We start from the raw sequence: 21,775 nt of genomic DNA on the forward strand, positions 1-21,775 counted from the left end.
GGAGGACAGAGGAGAAGGGAGGAGGAGAGGGGGGTGGGTAGGAGAAAAGAAGGGAAGAGAAAAGCTCTGCCTGAAGACATTCCACCCCTCTCTAATTTAACTTCTTTACATTTTTCAAATGTTCAAATCTAACTTCAAATAATCAGAGTCACTTAACTTAGCCCACACTTCCACACAAGTTCCTACTTCTCTAACCCTAACCCTAAGTGCTTTGTGCACCTGGGAGGCAGCAGACATAGTTCCCGAGGGTCAATGGAGCTCTGGAGGTAAACTGGAGGTAAAGAGACAAAGTGGTGGTGATGATGTGACAACAGAGAAAGAGAATAGAGAGAGGGAGAGAGAGAAGAGTGAGAGAGAGTGATAGAGAGAGAGAAAGAGCGAGAGAGAGAGAGATGGGGAGAGAGAGAGAGAAAGAGAGAGGGAAAGGGAGAGAGTGAGAGAGAAAGAGAGAGAGACAGAGAGAAAGGGAGAGAGTGAGAAGAGTATGAGAGAAAGAGATTCTTTTGCAGATGACCTGTGCCTGCTGTCACCCACAGCACATGGCATACAGCAGAGCTAGGACCTGCTAGAGCAGTACTGCCAGACCTGGGCCCTGGCAGTAAACCCCAAAAAGACAAAAGGCTATATACCGGCACTGAGTCAATGGGGTACAAGTTAATCAAGGTAATTTGCACATGTATGTAGGGGTAAATTGACTATGCATAGATAATAAACAGTGAGTAGCAGCAGTGGTAAAAACAAAGTATAGGTGGCCATTTAAGCAGTCTTATGGCTTTGGGGTAGAAGCTGTTAAGGAGCATCTTGAACCTAAACTTGGCACTCCAGTACCTCTTGCCGTGCGGTAGCAGAGAGAAAAGTCTATGACTTGGGTGACTGGAGTCCTTGACAATTTTTTGGGCCTTCCTCTGACACCGCCTAGAATATAGGTCCTAGACGGCAGGAAGCTTGGCCCCAGTGATGTACAGGGCTGTACGCACTACCCTCTGTAGCGCCTTACGGTCGGATGCCTAGTAGTTGCCATACAAGGTGGTGATGCAAATGGTCAGGATGCTCTCAATGGTTCAGCTGTAGAGCCTTTTGAGGATCGGGGGACCCATGCCAAATCTTTTCAGTCTCCTGAGGGGGAAAAGGGGTTGTCGTGCCTTCTTCACGGCTGTCTTGGTGTGTTTGGACCATGATAGTTTGAAAGTGATGTGGACACCAAGGAACTTGAAACTCTCGATTCGCTCCACTACAGCCCTGTCGATGTGAATAGGGGCATTTGGCCCTCCTTTTCCTGTTGTCCATGATCAACTCCTTTGTCTTGCTGACGTTGAAGAAGAGGTTGTTGTCCTGGCACCACACTGCCAGGTCACTGACCTCTTCCCTATAGGCAGTCTCATCAATGTCGGGGATCAAGCCTTCCACTGTTGTGTCGTCAGCAACCTTAATGATGGTGTTGGAGTTGTGCTTGGCCACGCGGTCATGGGTGGACAGGGAGTACAGGAGGGGACTAAGCATGCAGCCCTGAGGGGCCCCAGTGTTGAGGATCAGTGTGACAGATGTGTTGTTGCCTACCCTTACCACCTGGGGGCGGCCCATCAGGAAAAGCAGGATCCAGTTGCAGAGGGAGGTGTTGACCTATTTAAAGGTCTTGCTCACATCGGCTATGGAGAGCGTGATCAGCTGGTGATTTCTTACATACTTCAGTGTTGCTTGCCTCGAAGCGAGCATAAAAGTAATTTAGCTTGTCTGGTAGGCTCACGTCAGTAGGCGGCTGAGTTTCCCTTTGTAGTCTCTAATAGTTTGCAAGCCCTGCCACATCCGACGAGCGTCAGAGCCGGTGTAGTAGGATTCAATCTTAGTCCTCTATTGACACTTTGCCCGTTTGACTGTTCGTCTGAAGTCATAGCGGGATTTCTTATAATCTTCCAAATTATAGTCCTGCTCCTTGAAAGCGGCAGCACTAGTCTTTAGCTCGGTATGGATGTTGCCTGTAATCTTCTGCTTTGGATATGTACAGTTGAAGTAGGAAGTTTACATACACTTAGTTTGGAGTCATTAAAACCTATTTGGGCAAGGCGTGCGCTAGCGACCCCCGCGACAACATCCTGTGAAATTGCAGAGCGCCAAATTCAAATTACACAAATAGTAATAATAAACATTCATGAAAATAGAAGTGTTATACATCGGTTAAAATATTAACTTCTTGTTAATCCGGCCACTTTGTCAGATTTCAAAAAAGCTTTCCCGCGAAAGCATACCATGTGACTATCTGAGGACAGCGCCCCACTTACAAAAGCATGCAAACATTTTCCAACCAAGCAGAGGAGTCACGAAAGTCAGAAATAGCGATAAAATAAATCACATACCTTTGAAGCTCTTCCTCTGTTGGCAATCCAAAGGGTCCCAGCTACACAATAAATGGTTGTTTTGTTCGATAAAGTCCCTCTTTATATCCCAAAAACTCAGTTTTGTTGGCAAGTTTTGTTCAGAAATCCACTGGCTCAAAGGCGGTCAAAACATGCAGACGAATACATCCTAATAGTACCGGTAAAGTTCGTCGAAACATGTCAAACGATGCTTATAACTAATCCTCATGGTGTCAGTTATCTAAATAATCGATAATATTTAAATCGGACAATAGCGTATTCAATAGAAAGGAAAAAGAACGAAGAGCGCACACACAATCACACGCACAAACCAGTACTGCATGATTCCATCGACCACTTACCAAAAGGTCTTATTCTTCATTGTTTTTTAGAAAACAAGCCTGAAACCATGTCTAAAGACTGTTGACATCTAGTGCAAGCCATAGGAACTGCAATCTGGGCCCTAAACCCTTATATAGTCAATAGGATTTCAATGGAATACCGCTCACATAAAAAAAATTATCAAATTTCCTGGATGGATCTTCCTCGGGTTTTCGCCTGCTATATCAGTTCTGTTATACTCATAGACATTATTTAACAGTTTTAGAAACTTTAGAGTGTTTTCTATCCAAATCTACCAATTATATGCATATCCTAGTTTTGGGCCTGAGAAACATGCAGTTTACTTTGGACACATTTGTCATCCAAACTTCAAAATACTGCCCCCTAGCCCAAAGAAGTTTTAGAACTCATTTTACAACCACTCCACAAATGTCTTGTTAACCAACTATAGTTTTGGCAAGTCGGTTAGGACATATACTTTGTGATTGACACAAGTCATTTTTCCACAACAATTGCTTACAGACAGATTATTTCACTTATAATTCACTCTATCCCAATTGCAGTGGGTCAGAAGTTAAAATACACTAAGTTGATTGTGCCTTTAAACAGCTTGGAAAATTCCAGAAAATGAGGTCATGGCTTTAGAAGCTTCTGACAGGCTAATTGACATCATTTGAGTCAATTGGAGGTGTACCTGTGGATGTAGTTCAAGGCCCACCTTCAAACTCAGTGCCTCTTTGCTTGACATCATGGGAAAATCTAAAGAAATCAGCCAAATAATTGTAGACCTCCACAAGTCTGGTTCATACTTGGGAGCAATTTCCAAACGCCTGAAGGTACCACGTTCATCTGTACAACAATAGTATGCAAGTATAAACACCATGGGACCACGCAGCCGTCATACCGCTCAGGAAGGAGACATGTTTTGTCTCCTAGAAATGAACGTACCTAGGTGCGAAAAGTGCAAATCAATCCCAGAACAACAGCAAAGGACCTCGTGAAGATGCTGGAGGAAACAGGTACAAAAGTATCTAAATCCACAGTAAAACGAGTCCTATATCGACATAACCTGAAAGGCTGCTCAGCAAGGAAGAAGCCACTGCTCCAAAACCGCCATAAAAAAGCCAGACTGTGGTTTTCAGCCGCACATGGGGACAAAGATCGTACTTTTTGGAGAAATGTCCTCTGGTCTGATGAAACAAAAATAAAACTGTTTGGCCATAATGACCATCGTTGTGTTTGGAGGAAAATGGGGGAGGCTTACAAGCCAAGGAACGCTGTCCCAACCGTGAAGTACAAGGGTGGTAGCATCATGTTGTGGAGGTGCTTTGCTGCAGGAGGGACTGGTGCACTTCACAAAATAGATGGTTTCATGAGGAGGACAATTGTGGATCTATTGAAGCAACATCTCAAGACATCAGTCAGGAAGTTAAAGCTTGGTCGCAAATGGGTCTTCCAAACTTACAATGACCCCAAGCATACTTCCAAAGTTGTGGCAAAATGGCTTAAGAACAACAAAGTCAAGGTATTGGAGTGGCCATCACAAAGCCCTGACCTCAATCCTATAGAAAATTTGTGGGCAGAACTGAAAAAGTGTGTGTGAGGAAGGAGGCCTACAAACCTGACTCAGTTACACCAGCTCTGTCAGGAGGAATGGGACAAAATTCACCCAACTTATTTTGGGAAGCTTGTGGAAGGCTACCTGAAATGTTTGACCCAAGTTAAACAATTTAAAAGCAATGCTACCAAATACTAATTGAGTGTATGTAAACTTCTGACCCACTGGGAATGTGATGAAAGAAATAAAAGCTGAAATAAATCATTATCTCACCTATTTTTCTGACATTTCAAATTCTTAAAAAAAGTGGGGATCCTAACTGACCTAAGACTAGGAATTTTTACGAGGATTAAATGTCAGAAATTGTGAAACTGAGTTTAAATGTATTTGGCTAAGGTGTATGTAAACTTCCGACTTCAACTGTACGTACGGTCACTGTGGGGACGACGTTGTGGATGCACTTATCGATGCACTGTCTCAGCCTCCAGTATTTATGCTGCAGTAGTTTATGTGTCGGGGGGCTAGGGTCAGTCTGTTATATCTGGAGTATTTCTTCTGTCTTATCCTGTGTCCTGTCTGAATTTAAGTATGCTCTCTCTAATTCTCTCTTTCTCTCTTTCTTTCTTTCTCTCTCTCTCTCTCTCTCTCGGAGGACCTGAGCCCTAGGACCATGCCTCAGGACTACCTGGCATGATGACTCCTTGTTGTCCCGAGTCCACATGGCCGTGCTGCTGCTCCAGTTTCAACTGTTCTGCCTGCGGCTATGGAACCCTGACCTGTGATTACTATTATTTGACCATGCTGGTCATTTATGAACATTTGAACATCTTGGCCAGGTTCTGTTATAATCTCCACCCGGCACAGCCAGAAGAGGGCTGGCCACCCCTCATAGCCTGGTTCCCCTCCAGGTTTCTTCCTTGGTTTTGGTCTTTCTAGGGAGTTTTTCTTAGCCACCGTGCTTCTACACCTGCATTGCTTGCTGTTTGGGGTTTTAGGCTGGGTTTCTGTACAGCACTTTGATATAACAGCTGATGTAAGAATGGCTATAAACATACATTTGATTTGACTTATTGATGAAGTCGTGACTGAGGTGGTATACTTCTCAATGCCATTGGATAAATCCTGGAACATAGTCCAGTCTGTGCTAGCAAAACAGTTCTGTAGCACAGCATTCGCGTACTTACTACTTTAGTTTTTGCTTGTAAGCTGGAATCAGGATGATATAATTATGGTAAGATTTGCCAAATGGAGAGTGAGGGAGAGCTTTGTATGCGTCTCTGTGTATGCAGTAAAGGGGGTGTAGAGTTATTTTTCCTCTGGTTGCACAGGTGACATGCTGGTAGAAATGAGCTTTAAGTTTGCCTATATTAAACTCCCTGGCCACTAGGAGCACCACTTCTGGATGAACATTTTCTTGTTTGCTTATGGCCTTATACAGGTTTTTGAGTGCGGTCTTAGTGCCAGCATTGGTTTGTGGTGGTAAAAAGACGGCTACGAAAAATATAGATAAAAACTCTCTTGGTAGATACTGTGGTCTACCGTTTATCATGAGGTACTCTACCTCAGGCGAGCAATACCTTGAAACCTCCTTAAAACCTCTACTCAATAGTGGGTGCTGTTTTCACTTTGTAATAATTTTGTTCCCAAATTAAACTGCCTCGTACTCAATTCTTGCTCGTACATTATGCATATTATTATTACTATTGGATAGAAAACACTAGTTTCTAGTTTCTAAAACCGTTTGAATTATATCTGTGAGTAAAACAGAACTCGTGTTAGAGCCTTTTTCCTATGTGGATGTGAGAATGCTGAATTCTGCAAGCTGTTCCCAGGTCAGTTTATTAATTTGCCTGTCTTCTATTGGTTGAGATGCACTGCATACGCCTTCCCCTGGATGTCAGCAAATAGTGAGATTTGAAATGGAGTCTCTAGGCAGATCTGAGAGGTTATAAATGGCTTGGGAACGAAGGGTGTGGTCTTTGTTCACTTCGCTCTGATGCAGGAAGGACCTTGGCATGTCGTACTAGAAAGCTCCGGGTATAGCTCTTAGATATATCCGGCTCTGTTTTTATTCGATATAGCTGATAAAGACATCATAATGTTGTTATTTTAAACCGAGTTATATCCGTTTATGTCAGTATATTGCGATTTTCGGGTATGTATTTATGTTGCGTTCTAGGGAGTTGGGTATGTCTGGCCCACATGGCTAATGTTTACTGCTAATTGCAACGTTGAAGACTACATTCTACAACCGAGCAACGATTCTTTTGGACAAAGGACAACTCTCCCAAGATTCTGGTGGAAGCACATCAAAGAGTAAGAACTATTTATGCTGTTAATTCGTTGTTCTGTTGAAAAATGTAAAATGCATAATCCGCCATTAATTTCGGTGCGGTCTCGCTTTAACGCACGCTGTATGTTGTAGTAACGTTAATTTTAAAAATCTAACACAGCGATTGCATTAAGAACTAATGTATCTTTCATTTGCTGTCCAACCTGTATTTTTTAGTCAAGTTTATGATTAGTTATCGATTAGAATAGGTGCCTCTCCCAAGATTTCGCCCGACATTTTGTTGGCAGCTTGGCTACTTTTCTCATCGTATAACCACGATTTGTGCCGCTAAATATGCACATTTTCGAACAAACTCTATATGTATTGTGTAATATGATGTTATAGGACTGTGATCTGAAGAATTCTGAGCAGGTCAGTGAAAAAATGTATATCTTTTGCTGGTTTATACGTTATCGCTATTTTTGGCTTGAATCAATGCTGTTGTGTGGTTTGCTATTGTAGTAAGCTAATATAATGCTATATTGTGTTTTCGCTGTAAAACACTTAAAAAATCAGAAATATTGGCTGGATTCACAAGATCTTTGTCTTTCATGTGCTGTACGCAGTGTATTTTTCAGAAATGTTTTATGATGAGTATTTAGGTAATTCACGTTGCTCTCTGTAGTTATTCTAGTCGCTTTGGTGAGAGTTGTGATGGTGGCTGCAATGGTAAACTATGATTTATACCTGAAATATGCACATTTTTCTAACAAAACATATGCTATACAATAAATATGTTATCAGACTGTCATCTGATGAAGTTGTTTCTTGGTTAGTGGCTATTTATATCTTTATTTGGTCGAATTTGTGATAGCTACCTATGCAGGAAAAAAATGGTGGAGTAAAAAAAGTTGTGTCTTTTGCTAACGTGGTTAGCTAATAGATTTACATATTGTGTCTTCCCTGTAAAACATTTTAAAAATCAGAAATGATGGCTGGATTCACAAGATGTGTATCTTTCATCTGGTGTCTTGGACTTGTGATTTAATGATATTTAGATGCTAGTATTTACTTGTGACGCTATGCTAGGCTACGCTAGTCAACTTTTTTACTGATGGGGGTGCTCCAGGATCCGGGTTTGTGAGGAAGTAGAGGTTAATTAATATTAGAAATCGCGCACCAGCTGTTATTGACAAATAGACACACACCCCACCCCTCGTCTTTCCAGACGTAGCTGTCCTGCCCTGCCGATGCGCGGAAAACAGAGCCAAATGTATATTTTCAGTGCCGCTGTTCGGCCACAATTCGGTGAAACATAAGATATTACCGTTTTTAATGTCCTGTTTGTAAGATAGTCTCAAACGGAGATCATCCAGTTTATTCTCCAGTGATTGCACATTGGCCAATAGAACGGATGGTAGAAATTCTAACAAGGCACCCCGATCTCCGCTCCCTATTTTTCCGTACTTCCTTCACGCGAATGACGGAATTTGGGCCTGGTCTCGGAGAAGCAGTATATCCTTCTGTCCGACTCATTAAAGAAAGAATCTTCGTCCAGTTCGAGGTGAGTAATCGCTGTTCTGATATCCAGAAGCTCTTTTTGATCATAAGAGAGAGTAGCAGCAACATTATGTTCAAAATAAGTTATAAACAATGTGAAAAAACACACAAAATAGCACAGTTGGTTAGGAGCCAATAAAACAGCAGCCATCCCCTCCGGCGCCATTGCCTTTTGGCTGTTATTTTAAATAAGCTCAACTGGACACCTTAATGAGGCAGTCAATGAACTGAGAGAGAAAGCACGCAAGGCATTCTACGCTATTAAAACAAATAATTTAAATACCTTGTAAAATGTGGGGTCCACTGGCAAAACATGATTTCACCCAATGGGACAAACACCCCATTGAAACACTGCATGTCCAGAGGAAAACTACAAACAATGCATGCAGGGCAGAATTAAGCCAATATACACTAATAATAAAAACTCAAAAAATAGTAATTCTGTTATGGAAATATCTACAATACAGCAACCCCCCTCTCATATCATTACCATGCCCTGCAATACCAAGAGCTGAGCAAAGAAATGAATCCCCTCATCCAGCTGGTCCTGGGACTGAGTTCATAAACCTGTTCTACTAACATACTGAAGCCTCAGGACCAGAACATTGAATCAATCAGAATAAACCAAATTACGACACAGTCGAACAAAACTACATTACTTATTGGGAAACACAAACACAAAGCAAAATGCAGTGCTATCTGGCCCTAAATCGACAGTACACCGTGGCTAAATATTTGACCATGGTTACTGATCAAAACCTTAGAAAAACCTTGACAAAGTGCAGGCTCAGTGAGCACAGCCTTGCCATTGAGAAGGGTAGACACAGGAATACCTGGCTCCCTGTAGAGGCAAGGCTGTGCAACCACTGCACCACAGCAGAACCTGAGACAGAGCTGCATTTCCTGACAAAATGTAAAAAATATAAAACAATTAGAGAGTGTCATTTCCTCTTATTCAAGGTTTCAAAGACCTCTCTGATGAGAGGTGGAGGACGCGGAGAGCTGTGGGCTGGCAGTGCACTACATCGCTGCTTGCTATAAAATGACATGCCATTGTTATTGCTCAATGTATGGTTATTTTGCCCCTTGATTATTGATGTTTCTGTTGTCCCGTTGACGCTAGTGATTATTATTATTTGAATTATGTTAATATTGCTTGTGTCATGCCAATTAAGCAAATTGAATTGAATTGAACTGAGAAAGAGAAAGAGAGAGAGAGAGAGAGAGAGAGAGAGAAACTGAGAGACTGAGAGAGAGAGAAACTGAGAGACAGAGACTGAGAGACTGAGAGAGAGAGACTGTGAGAGAGAGACTGTGAGAGAGAGACTGTGAGAGAGAGAGAGAGAGAGAGAGAGAGAGAGAGAGAGAGAGAGAGAGACTGTGTGAGAGAGAGAGAGAGAGAGAGAGAGAGAGAGAGAGAGAGAGAGAGAGAGACTGTGAGAGAGTGAAAGGGAGAGAGTGAGAGTGGGAGACAGAGTGAGAGAGAGGGATCACTGGAGGACAAGAGTACGTGAAGTATGTCTTCAACATGTAGCTGTTATGTAAAGACTACACCGGGTCTCTACTCTCCTACATTTTGATATTGTAGTCATTAGCACAGTGGTTCCCAAACTGTGGGTTGGGACCCACTTGTGGGTCACGGCAGGGGTCCAGGTGGCTCGCGGGGTGACATGTTTTCTGCATTGTAAAAACACAAATAAACACAAATGTGAAATACATTCCGAGGATTAAAAAACACTTTCAGTTTTAACTTAAACAACTAAACCCAAATAGAAAGTATGTTGAAAGATAATGGACATACACTACCAGTCAAAAGTTTGGACACACCTACTCATTCAAGAGTTTTTCTTTATTTTCACTATTTTCTACATTGTAGAATAATAGTGAATACATCAAAACTATGAAATAACACATTCTCTCAACCAGGTGAAGCTGGTTGAGAGAATGCCAAGAGTGTGCAATGCTGTCATCAAGGCAAAGTGTGGCTACTTTGAAGAATTTCAAATATAAAATATATTTGTTTAACATTTTTTTGGTTACTACATGATTCCATATGTGTTATTTCTTCTACTTTTGATGTCTTCACTATTATTCTACAATGTAGAAAATAGTTTTAAAAAATCTAGAAAAAAAACGCTGGAATAAGTATGTGTCCAAACTTTTGACTAGTACTGTATATCTTTTAAAATAATAGCCTATAATCTTTGAGAATGTATAATCAACAAAGTAAAAGCTAGATAACCTCTCCATTGCTTTTGTTATAATGTTTGAGCATAACAACAGAGCATTAGCCATGTCAAAATGCGTAGAATTGCAGGAAATGTGCTTCAAAAAGGCTTTCTTTCAGCTGCCAAGATAATATGTTTGACTTATTCTATGGTCCGTGTATGTTTTTTCACCTCTCAACCCATACGGTGGGTCGTGACTCAAAAGACACCTCAATCGGTGGGTCACAAAGCAAAAAGTTTGGCAACCCCTGCAGACGCTCTTACCCATTTATTTTTATATTTATATAGTTTTAAAAGTTATGATTATTTATTTGTGTTGTTCCAAATGTATGAATAAAAATTAAAGTTGTTTTTTATTTGGGGGGTGGGGGGGGGGGGGGGGGGGGCTAGGTTCACCCAGTGAGCCATACATGCTAGAACCACCACTGAGTGAGTGCATACAGTTTCTTAATTTCTTTGTACTGGTCCACTGTGAGAATTGAACCGACAACCCTGGCGTTGCAAGTGCCATGGTCTACCAACTGAGCAACATGGACCTCTCCTCTCCTCTCTTCACATCTGCTCTTCTTCTCTCCTCTCCTCTCAGTGAGCCATGTTAATGTCCTATAGCACATATTTTATAGCTACATCACTGGAGAAGCACTATGACTGAACTGACTAAAGAACTGAAACAGCAGCTCCTATAGTACCTGCCACTGCAATCAGACATACACTACTGTGATGCTGGTAATGTTATGATCTGAAACACCTCGTAATCAACAGTCTCTTCTTTAAGAATGACTACAAAGGGGAAGCTCACACACACGAGACACAGAGATATACACTGACGCACACACACAACCAGACACACCAAAAGACACACACACACACACACACACACACACACACACACACACACACACACACACACACACACACACACACACACACACACACACACACACACACACACACACACACACACACACACACACACACACACACACACACACACACTAATGTTCAGTTATTTTCTCAGCCAGCGAGCAGAGCAGCTTCTCTGCACAGACGGCTGCACACCCTCTTTATTGCTAACAATGATCAGTGGTTGATTATCCTCCCTGAGTGCGGTGCTCACTCGATGCACCCTGAGCACAACCACAATCGGGTGGCCCCATTTGCATATCATCTGCATAATGGCTCAGCTAGCGCAAGGGCATTTGCATGCTATGTGGAACGGTCCATTTCTCATCTAGATGGGGTTGCAGTTAGTGGATTGGACCATTCTTCATGTTGGAAATTCTTCATGTTTTATGTTTTAGAATGTATGACAGAATGTTAAAATATTCTGCATGAATAGGCTTACAGTACGTTTGCCAAAATCACATTCACGAGCTACTGCATCAATACTTTCAATATTTATGTTTGTACTTGCTATGATACCTTTTGATGACACTCTGTCTGAATGTGGAAAAAGATAAGTTCTATGTGAGCAAACTGTTAAAACATGGCGATACAAGGTTCAACACATAGACTTCAAAAGATTTAAAAAAAGCAGTTTGTCAGACATTTTGACAGATGACACAGTCTGCTGTGTTGTATCAAACTCCCCAGCAGGGAGGTGTCAAAGGTTATGATGTCATCAGCGAGGGACACACTAACAGGTCAGAACGACAGATGGAGAGAAATGGGAGAGAGAGGGAGAGAGGGAGAAAGAGAGAGAGGACGAGAGAGGGAGAAAGCGAGAGAGAGAGCGAGAGACAGACAGAGACAGAGACAGAGATAGACAGAGGCACAGACAGACACAGAGACAGAGACAGACACAGAGACAGAGACAGAGACAGAGACAGAGACAGAGACAGAGACAGAGACAGAGACAGAGACAGAGACAGAGCCAGAGACAGACACAGACACAGAGACACAGACACAGAGACAGAGACAGAGACAGAGACAGGGACAGACACAAAGACAGACACAGACACAGACACAGAGACAGACAGACAGACAGACAGACAGACAGACAGACAGACAGACAGACAGACAGACAGACAGACAGTACAGTGAAAAGTAGAGGATGTCATTCTTTGCACTATGCCACTCTGCTGGCATAGCATGCCATGTGTGTTTACCCTCTCTCTGTCTCCACGGTGTGAACAGCTCTGCCTGACTGCACACATCACATCAACACGTGTCAGAAAGAAAATCACACAATGCACACCTACAACCAACTGCCGGAGCTTACATTCTCACAATCCCTTTCCAAAATCTTCCCATCTCCATTTTTATACTCACGTTGGGTATAATGTTATTTCCTTGGTTTTACATACTGTATATTTTTTTCAATAATACATCCTGATATGTGAAATGCTTTGTGACTTGTGAATCTTTGCACCATAGAGAGCATTCAGATATCCGGACCAAGAAAATGTATTGGTAGTTGTGATCTGCACTGCAATTTATTGAATTATGCACTTAGTCAATGTGCACTCCTCAATTAGCACCTATACACCAGCTCTTACACAACCAGTTGTTACTTAACAACCTTTATTTGCTGACTGTGTTGTATGTGTCTTTACTACATTATTACACATATTACAGCTGTATGCTATACAGTATGCGTCATTTTTTAAACTGATACGGTAAGCCAATAAAGAGGCAGCCATTTTGTGTTAACAGATTAAAAGGGTTTTGTTTTGACACTGGCTTAACCAGCAGCAGTAATCCTGCTGTGATGCTGTACCAAGGCAAAACACATCGGCCAAATGTGACAGACACATATTCACTCCTCCTCCTCATTAGCTCTTTCTCTCTCCCTTCCTTGCCTCTCTCTCGGTCTGTCTCTCCTTCTCACTCTCTCTCCTCCCCCTTTCCTCTGCTCCCTATCCCCCTCTCTCTTTAGCTCTCTCTTTCCTCGTTCTCCTTCTATTACTCCCTGGATTGCGTAACCGCTGACGCACTCATAATCCATGAAAAAGAGGGAATCAGTTTTGCTCGGTTGATCACAGAGGTCAGGAGTGAGACGAGAGTATGGAGGGAGAAGAGGAGGAGAGAAGGGGAGGGGAGGAGGGGAGGGGAGGAGACAAGACTATGGAGGGAGGAGAGGTGAGGAGGAGAGGAGGGTAGGGGAGGAGGGGAGGAGACAGGACTATGGAGGGAGGAGAGGAAGAGAGGAGGAGAGGTGAGGAGGAGAGGAGGGTAGGGGTGGAGAAGAGAAGAGAGTATAGAGGGAGAAGTGGGGGAGAGGAGAGGAGGGTAGGGGAGGAGATGAGAGTATGGAGGGAGGAGAGGAGGAGAGGAGGATAGGGGTGGAGAAGAGAAGAGAGTATAGAGGGAGAAGTGGGGGAGAGGAGAGTAGGGTAGGGGAGGAGATGAGAGTATGGAGGGAGGAGAGGAGAGGAGGAGAGGAGGGGAGGAAAGGATGGGAAAGAGGAGAGGATAGGAGAGGAAAAACAGCACATGGGAAAAGTAAGGGAAAGGCATATTTTCATCCTGGTGTTACTGTAGCTGGGAGCTAGCATCAGAGGCTAACAGCATCAGACAGACACCATCAGACCGACTGCTCACTGAGAGTAGGCTATGGAGACTGAACCCTAACCCTCTTCCTAACTCCCACTGAGACAGAGATGAGAGAGGGTTGGGATGAGAGGAACAGATGAGCAGACACAGCAGTAGTTGACCCCTTAATAATCATGCTCTGATGGGAGAATTCAGAGAGAGAGGGAGAGAGAGAGAGAAATAGGGGAGGTAGATACACAACCACATATAAGCAGAGAATAAACAGGGAACAGATAGATAAAATGGGCGAGGGGGAAGGACAGGTGTACACATGAACACATACATGGGAAGTGAAAGAGGGAGAGCAAGAGAAAGAAAGAATAAAGAGTAAAGCTGTGTGAACTTTGCGGTGCCGGACTTTGCATCAACAGGCAGCAGGGGAGGAAGCAGCCAGGCAGCAGGGAAGGCAGCAGCAGGATAGTTAGAGTGTGACTCCAGGACTCCAGAAGAACTTCCAGGATTTAGCCCCCATATGGAGAGAGATTAGACAAGAGCCCTCCCTCCCTCCCTCCCTCCCTCACTCCCTCACTCCCTCCCTCCCTCCCTCCCTCCCTCCCTCCCTCCCTCCCTCACTCCCTCCCTCCCTCCCTCCCTCCCTACCTACCTCCCTACCTACCTCCCTCCCTCCCTCCCTACCTACCTCCCTACCTACCTCCCTACCTACCTCCCTCCCTACCTACCTACCTCCCTACCTCCCTCTTCTCAGGGTCTTATTCCACCGCCTTTCTCTCCAGGGAGTCCTCAGTCTACTCCTCCTCTGTCTTTACAACAGTCTGGATAGGACCTCAGCCAGAGGGCTGCCTGCTGAAATCACACAACCACAGTTTTCCTCTGGCGGCAAGAGTCTTACGCTGGATTCTCTGGTGGACACTGAGCTTTCTAAAGCAAATAGAAATCTATACAATCAGACTCTTTCCTAGTGAAGATACTGTAATGTGGATTATTATACTGTCACAAGTCAATGAGTAAATAATGGGCCAGTCCATGCATGGACTGCCATGAACCAGAGTGTCATTTGACCTTTAGCCAGTGCTATAGCAGCATATGCCAAGATGCTGGCTGGGGCAGTGGGCACATGCTAACTAACAGTAGCCCCGCAGCTAGCTAACTGGAGCATGTTGATAAGTGGGGCACAGCGCTAACTCTGGTTGACTGCCATCACCATCAGGCCACAGATAGAACAATGAGCCAGATATTTCACCGGATGTATAAATGTGAAGCATCCGCTTGGCGTTTCCACTCGCTACCGAATATAGCGGCTGGCAGTGGGAGGAGATGGAACAAGAAGGATTTTGGACGACATTCTGACAATCTTCTCATCAATTAAACATTTGATCTCAATACGGTTTTCTGTTCTGTTCCCAAAACTACAGTATTTTACAAGTAGAGTGGACTAAGTTTTGTACAATGTACCCTTTGCCAAAGTTTTAAAAGATGGCATTGTTTAGAAGGAGAGCAAAGGCGAATTGGGTTATTACATACATACACACTTTACAGAGTCGGCGTTCCGTAACGAAAATATGCAAATGCTTGCTAGAATTCGCCAATAGGATCTCGCTAGCTGGTGCTTGGCTCTGCCCACCTCCTTGCTTGTTCTGACCATTATGACTAATTTGTTCCCATTGGAAACGACAGGCTGTGGTCTATCTTGGGTTAGTTTTAAAATCTTTGATTAGGCTGTTAGCATGTTAGCATGATGCTAACTGGAGCACAACTATGCTTGACTTGCACCAGGGTGCTAGCATGTTGCTAATATAAACATGCTAATATAGCTGACACTTTCATCCAAAGCAATTGACTATAGTGAGTGCATAGCCTACATTTTCGCATTGGTGACCCCAGTGGACCACATATTCTTGATGCTAACTGGAGCAGAGCTCTGGTTGACTAGCTGCCATCAGGCTGGGCTAACTGTCCTGTATTTGTGCTAGCCCAGATGTGACTGTGAATAACAAGACAAGGTACTCTTTCTGCTCCATATTCACATTAGAGATGCCTGGCCTTGACAAACTGGCTGACGCACAAAGATGACTGACTGACTGTCCCTGGGAGTTATACCGTCCCTCCAACAAATCACTCTCACTCTGTCTGTCTGTCTGTCTGTCTGTCTGTCTGTCTGTCTGTCTGTCTGTCTCTCTCTCTCAAAGCAGTGTTGTAACGATGTGCAAATAGTTAAAGTACAAAAGGGAAAAGAAATAAACATAAATATGGGTTTTATTTACAATGGTGTTTGTTCTTCACTGGTTGCCCTTTTCTGGTGGCAACAGGTCACAAATCTCTCTTTAGCCTCTCTACACTCTGCCATGTGCACACGTATAGTTAGGTGAATGATGTCAAGAATCTCACATTTCCTTTGGAGACATTCCAGAAGGAAGTACAATAACCCTGGGTGAGAATTTGAAATGAATGGAACCGTCCGCAGCATTCCGTGACAAGTTCCTCCAATTCTCTTCTATGTCACCATCGTTGGCGTATGGTCCTATCCCTCTTCATTTCATTCTAGTCAGCCCCCCCACACCTCTCCTCCACACCTCCCCATCCCCCTCGCCCCCCATCCTTACTAAGCCTTGTATGAGCAGTCACCACTATGTGAACTCTCCCATTTGGAAATAAGGTGAGCTGGGGAAGCAGCTGTCTACGGCAGAATACAGCATACATTGATATAATGTACTTGGCTAAATGCAGATTCCCTCATCACAGCAGAACATATGGGTATTCAATGTGTACATTAATTCAGTTAACGCGTATATTCATTCAGTCAATCTGTATATTAATAAAACCATACAGGGTTTCCCTCCGAACAGGAATAAGTTGAAATTTATAATTTATAATTTAATTTAACACAAAATTTGTCCGGAGGCATACACACTGTAACACATGGTTTTGTATCAATTATAAAATAAGTCTTACAAATCACTATGCACAGAAACCATGACTTACAATAATAATGTGTGGTAGAAACCAAACCATTACTTTTTACTATGCCAATAATCCTTCACTCTGACGTCAGTATTATGAAGCCTAATGTCAGGTCAAGTATTCCAATCAACTACTGTTGAGCTGAAGGACACAGTGAAGTGAAACAGATCCGATGAAAACTTACACCTCAGTGGTACAGTAGTGTACAATAACATGCACACCCTCACTCACACGCCATACAGTCAACTGTGTTTCTGGCAGCCTTCTACAACGACATTAACAAGCTGTAGGAATCAGACAGCTCCCCGAGCATACAGTAGAGAACAGTAGAGTACAGTAGAGAACAGCAGAGTACAGTAGAGAACAGCAGAGTACAGTAGAGAACAGTAGAGTACAGTAGAGAACAGTAGAGTACAGCAGAGTACAGAAGAGAACAATAGAGTACAGTAGAGAACAGTAGAGAACAGTAGAGAACCGTAGAGTACAGTATAATTCAGTAATGAACAGTAGAGAACAGAAGGGAACAGTAGAGAACAGTAGAGAACAGTCGAGTACAGTAGAATAGAGTAGAGAACAGTAGAGAACAGTCGAGTACAGTAGAATAGAGTAGAGAACAGTAGAGAACAGTAGAGAACAGTAGAGTACAGTAGAATACAGTACAGAACAGTAGAGACCAGAAGGGAACAGTAGAGTACAGTAGAATACAGAAGAGTACAGAAGGAAACAGTAGAGTACAGTAGAGAACAGTAGAGAACAGTAGAGAACCGTAGAGTACAGTATAATTCAGTAATGAACAGTAGAGAACAGAAGGGAACAGTAGAGAACAGTAGAGAACAGTCGAGTACAGTAGAATAGAGTAGAGAACAGTAGAGAACAGTCGAGTACAGTAGAATAGAGTAGAGAACAGTAGAGAACAGTAGAGAACAGTAGAGTACAGTAGAATACAGTACAGAACAGTAGAGACCAGAAGGGAACAGTAGAGTACAGTAGAATACAGAAGAGTACAGAAGGAAACAGTAGAGTACAGAAGGAAACAGTAGAGTACAGTAGAGAACAGTAGAGATCAGTAGAGAACAGAAGGGAACAGTAGAGAACAGTAGAGAACCGCAGGGAACAGTAGAGAACAGCAGAGAACAGAAGGGAATGGTAGAGAACAGCAGGGAACAGTAGAGAACAGCAGAGAACAGCAGAGAACAGTAGAGAACAGTAGAGAACAGTAGAGAACAGTAGGGAACCGCAGGGAACAGTAGAGAACAGCAGAGTACAGTAGAGAACGGCAGAGAACGGCAGAGTACAGAAGGGAACAGTAGAGAACAGAAGAGAACAGTAGAGTACAGAAGGGAACAGTAAAGTACACTAGAATACAGTAGAGCACAGTAGAGAACAGAAGGGAGCAGTAAAGTACAGAAGAGTTAGTAAGGAAAAGAGCTATGTACCTTTGTTTCTACCTATAGATACGCAGAAGAAGGGATCCATAGAGGAAGAGCGGGAGAGTGGCGTCCCGAGTTGAGAGGAGGGCAGGAAAGAAAGGAGAAAAAAAGGAATCTTGAACTAGTGTTATTCATCTAGAAGGCAGTAAGTAAGGGAGTAAGAACCACCAACATCTGCACCCCCTACCAAGCATTGAGTAACATGCATGTCAACACATCATAGCCCAGAGTGGTAGATGCATTCCAATGAAAGGCACACACACACACGTGTCTCTCTCTCCATGCCACGTAGCGTCCCCCTAAGTGCTCTCATGTTCAGGGCCAAGTCACAGTGACCCTGTATAAACTGCATCAGCTGCATCATGCTAGGATCATCCTCCTCCATGTCTTCTCACATCGCACCAGAGTGGACTAGGAGCCTGTATATTTCATGTGCCACTAACTGCTTGCCAGCTCATACATGTGTGAGGCTGACAGGGATGGGGGGTGACGGGAGAATCTTGTAGTGTGGGACTGTGTTGTTAGGCCAGAGTCCAGGCAAAGCAGCATTCTCCTATCTCCCCCTGAACTGCAATACACACACACGCCAGCACACATATGGAAGAAGCATTCACATACACGTGCACACACTCTCTCACACACACACACACACACACACACACACACACACACACACACACACACACACACAGACACAGACACACACACACACACACACACACACACACACACACACACACACACACACACACACACACACACACACACACACACACACACACACACACACACACACACACACACACACAGTCATTATCTGCTGAGGTCAGGCTAGAGTAGGAAGAGCAGATGTTGCCACTGCATGTTAGACTGTTAGACACAGCAGTGAGCCAACACACCATTATGTAATACAGAGAAACCTGGGGAATGGGCATGGGAGGGGGCACAGGAGGCACGGGAGGGGGCACGGGGGGCACGGTATGATCAGGACATGCCGTGCAGCTCCATCCTCCCCTGCAACACTACGATGACAGCAGAGCACACTGACACACACTGACAGGTAGAGGAGACGTGGCTGCGAAGGGGCAGTGCACAGAGAGACACACACACTCAATCTGACCCCAAAGCAGGCGAGGGGAGAGAAAAGAAGAGATCATACCTGACTCAGATGCCTTCAGATGTGCTAAGCCTTGAGGGAGAAGAAGAAGGCGAGACGGAGAGACAGAGAGTATAAGAACACACCAATACTGCTGCATTGTGATCAGGCATGCTTCGCTATAAAGGCAAAGCATGGCTATCAACACTGAAAACAAAGCTTTCCGTAGGGCATGGAAAAGCTTCATGTTTAGAACAAAATGTGGTAGAAGCATCACGCACGACTACGCTGCAAAAATGTTAATCACGTTGATTTCTACAGGCCTATTGATAGACCAGTTTATAGTTGCAATGTCTGTGATGCATGTGGACATTGTAATATTTCTTAAGTTCGTATTTACTTTATTATCTTGCTGTACACCGTACTGTGTGTGCTGTCTGAAAATGTGTCCTGTAACTATTGAGTCCTCTCCTCCTTCCATATGTGAGTCTCATCTGAGAAACAGAACTCACCTGGTTTCCTCTGAACGGCTGCTGAGGAGTTAGCAGGGGGGAGGGAAGAGAAGGCAGAGAGATACCTAGCATTAGCATCACACTGCTTTGGCTTGCATGGTGTCTATCATGCAAAATAAATACCTAACAACACACGGAAGCATTATTTTTCTGTTAACATGTAAAGGACCAGAGCTGCCCCTGTACATGCCTGTTTAAAAATAACAACACAAAAAAAACATCCTGTGGAGAGAAGAACACATGGAACATCTGTCCCATCCTTTCAGGGAACCAGATTGTACATTGTAAATCATCATCAATTAATCTGATTAATTGTATTAATTAAACAACTCTTTCAAATCGCAGCAAATATTTCAGGAGAGACATAATATTTAGCATTGTATATACCACAGTGTTCCTCACATACACATAGTTAAAGCTAGAGAGGCATAAATCCCAGCTCCTGTAGAAAGCCAGATGTGGATTTATGATGTTGTGAGGTTTGTGGATATCTGGAAACCCCCGGACCGATCGTCTAGCCCCCCCCCCCCCCCCCCCCCCCCCCCCCCAACCCAACCCAACCCTCCCCCAGAGTTCACTTCACTGCTGACCCAAATCCTTTCTGCACACCATCACAACCTCCCCTGACTTCACATTGGCTTATAGGAATGCACACTGTTTACTCCTTCAGGGGTTCAGCATCTTTTTCATCGGGTAAAAAATAATTGAAAGTTACAGCCCTGAAACTCAACACCCAGAGGCCCAACGCTGCAAGCCTCGGAGGATGTTGAACCTACATAAATGTGTAGTCTATATTATTTCTAGCTGTAGAGCGTCATGTCAAAAAAAAAACAGTAACACGTTGAATTTACACACATGAAGTAACCGCACAATGGTATGCCATGTATTCTCACACGGCTATGCTGCAGCTGTCTGCGGCTATCCCTCCTTAACCTCAAGACATCTTAACCCTGGCCACTCGGCCGGAGCCAAGTGTGTGTGTGTGTGTGTGTGTGTGTGTGTGTGTGTGTGTGTGTGTGTGTGTGTGTGTGTGTGTGTGTGTGTGTGTGTGTGTGTGTGTGTGTGTGTGTGTGTGTGTGTGTGCGTGTGCGTGTGCGTGTGTGTGCGTGTGCGTGTAGCTGGAACGGTTGTAAAAGCTAAATGCCAACAGATTTCTTTAATCAGCCCCTGAGAGCAACATGTAGTGGGAGGAAATGAAACAGATCGTAATTAAGAAGGACGGTATTAGATGTTTAAAGTGCCAGGCTAATACGCCATATCAGATATTAATTCGATTCAAAGCAATTAACGCTAGCTGCCGTGGTTAGATTTCTGGCCGGCCGGCCGCACTGGAGGCCATTCAATTCCCACCCAACCAACCAACCAGCGTGTGGGAAGTGGGTTTCTTGTATTTATTTGATAGATAGCAAGTGGTTAAAGTGAAGGGCATACACTCAATATGGCCACTCAATCGTGTTATCTGCATGTAGGCTGTAAATTCCCACTGAACTTGTGGGAAGAGGGTTATTTTTATTTTGCACTGACAGCTGTAGCTGTCGATAGTGGTTGTAGTGATAGAGTGGAGGGCATGATGTAGGTACTCAAAATGGCCACCTAGTCCTGCTACCTGTGGCCATGTTGTTCACTGACGGTCATGTTGTTACTCGTGTTAACGTGACATGGTCGACAAATACTCACTGGATATTGCGACATAAAAACATATTTTTTTTTAAATGGAGGCACCACCTGCAGGAACAGCTAATGTATCAGTAGCTGGAGTAGCAAGATTACGGAGTACGACATTGGCTCACAGGGTTAAAGACAAGGAGCGAAGGGCAAAAGACTAAAAAGGGAGGTAGCAGAAGCCTGATAGACAGCATCCCTGCAGGCGAGAGGGGGATTTGGTGTCCCTGGCGTGCGCGTGTCTGTGAAATGCTGGGTTGCAAAACACATGCAGTTAAAGCTTTCCTCCTTCCCTTCACATAGCTGGCTGC

At 43.8% G+C, this 21,775-nt stretch overlaps 1 protein-coding gene across 9 annotated transcripts in view; it reads right to left on the reverse strand.

Moving 5' to 3' along the window:
* Window positions 1-21,775, reverse strand: part of LOC129817310 (neurexin-3b-like) — a 184,093-nt gene that overhangs the window by 144,129 nt on the left and 18,189 nt on the right. For 3 of the 9 annotated variants that reach the window (XM_055872406.1, XM_055872413.1, XM_055872411.1), the window contains exons 3-4: window positions 19,803-19,820; window positions 19,354-19,383 (exon numbers count right to left, since the gene is read on the reverse strand). In XM_055872406.1, the coding sequence (XP_055728381.1) occupies window positions 19,354-19,383; window positions 19,803-19,820 (48 nt within the window). Of the gene's footprint in view, window positions 1-18,200; window positions 18,213-19,353; window positions 19,384-19,802; window positions 19,824-21,775 lie in introns of all 9 variants that reach the window. The other 6 variants (XM_055872404.1, XM_055872408.1, XM_055872412.1 and 3 more) reach the window with 3 other exon arrangements.

This window comes from Salvelinus fontinalis, chromosome 20, assembly GCF_029448725.1.
Source record: "Salvelinus fontinalis isolate EN_2023a chromosome 20, ASM2944872v1, whole genome shotgun sequence".
Taxonomy (NCBI): domain Eukaryota; kingdom Metazoa; phylum Chordata; class Actinopteri; order Salmoniformes; family Salmonidae; genus Salvelinus; species Salvelinus fontinalis.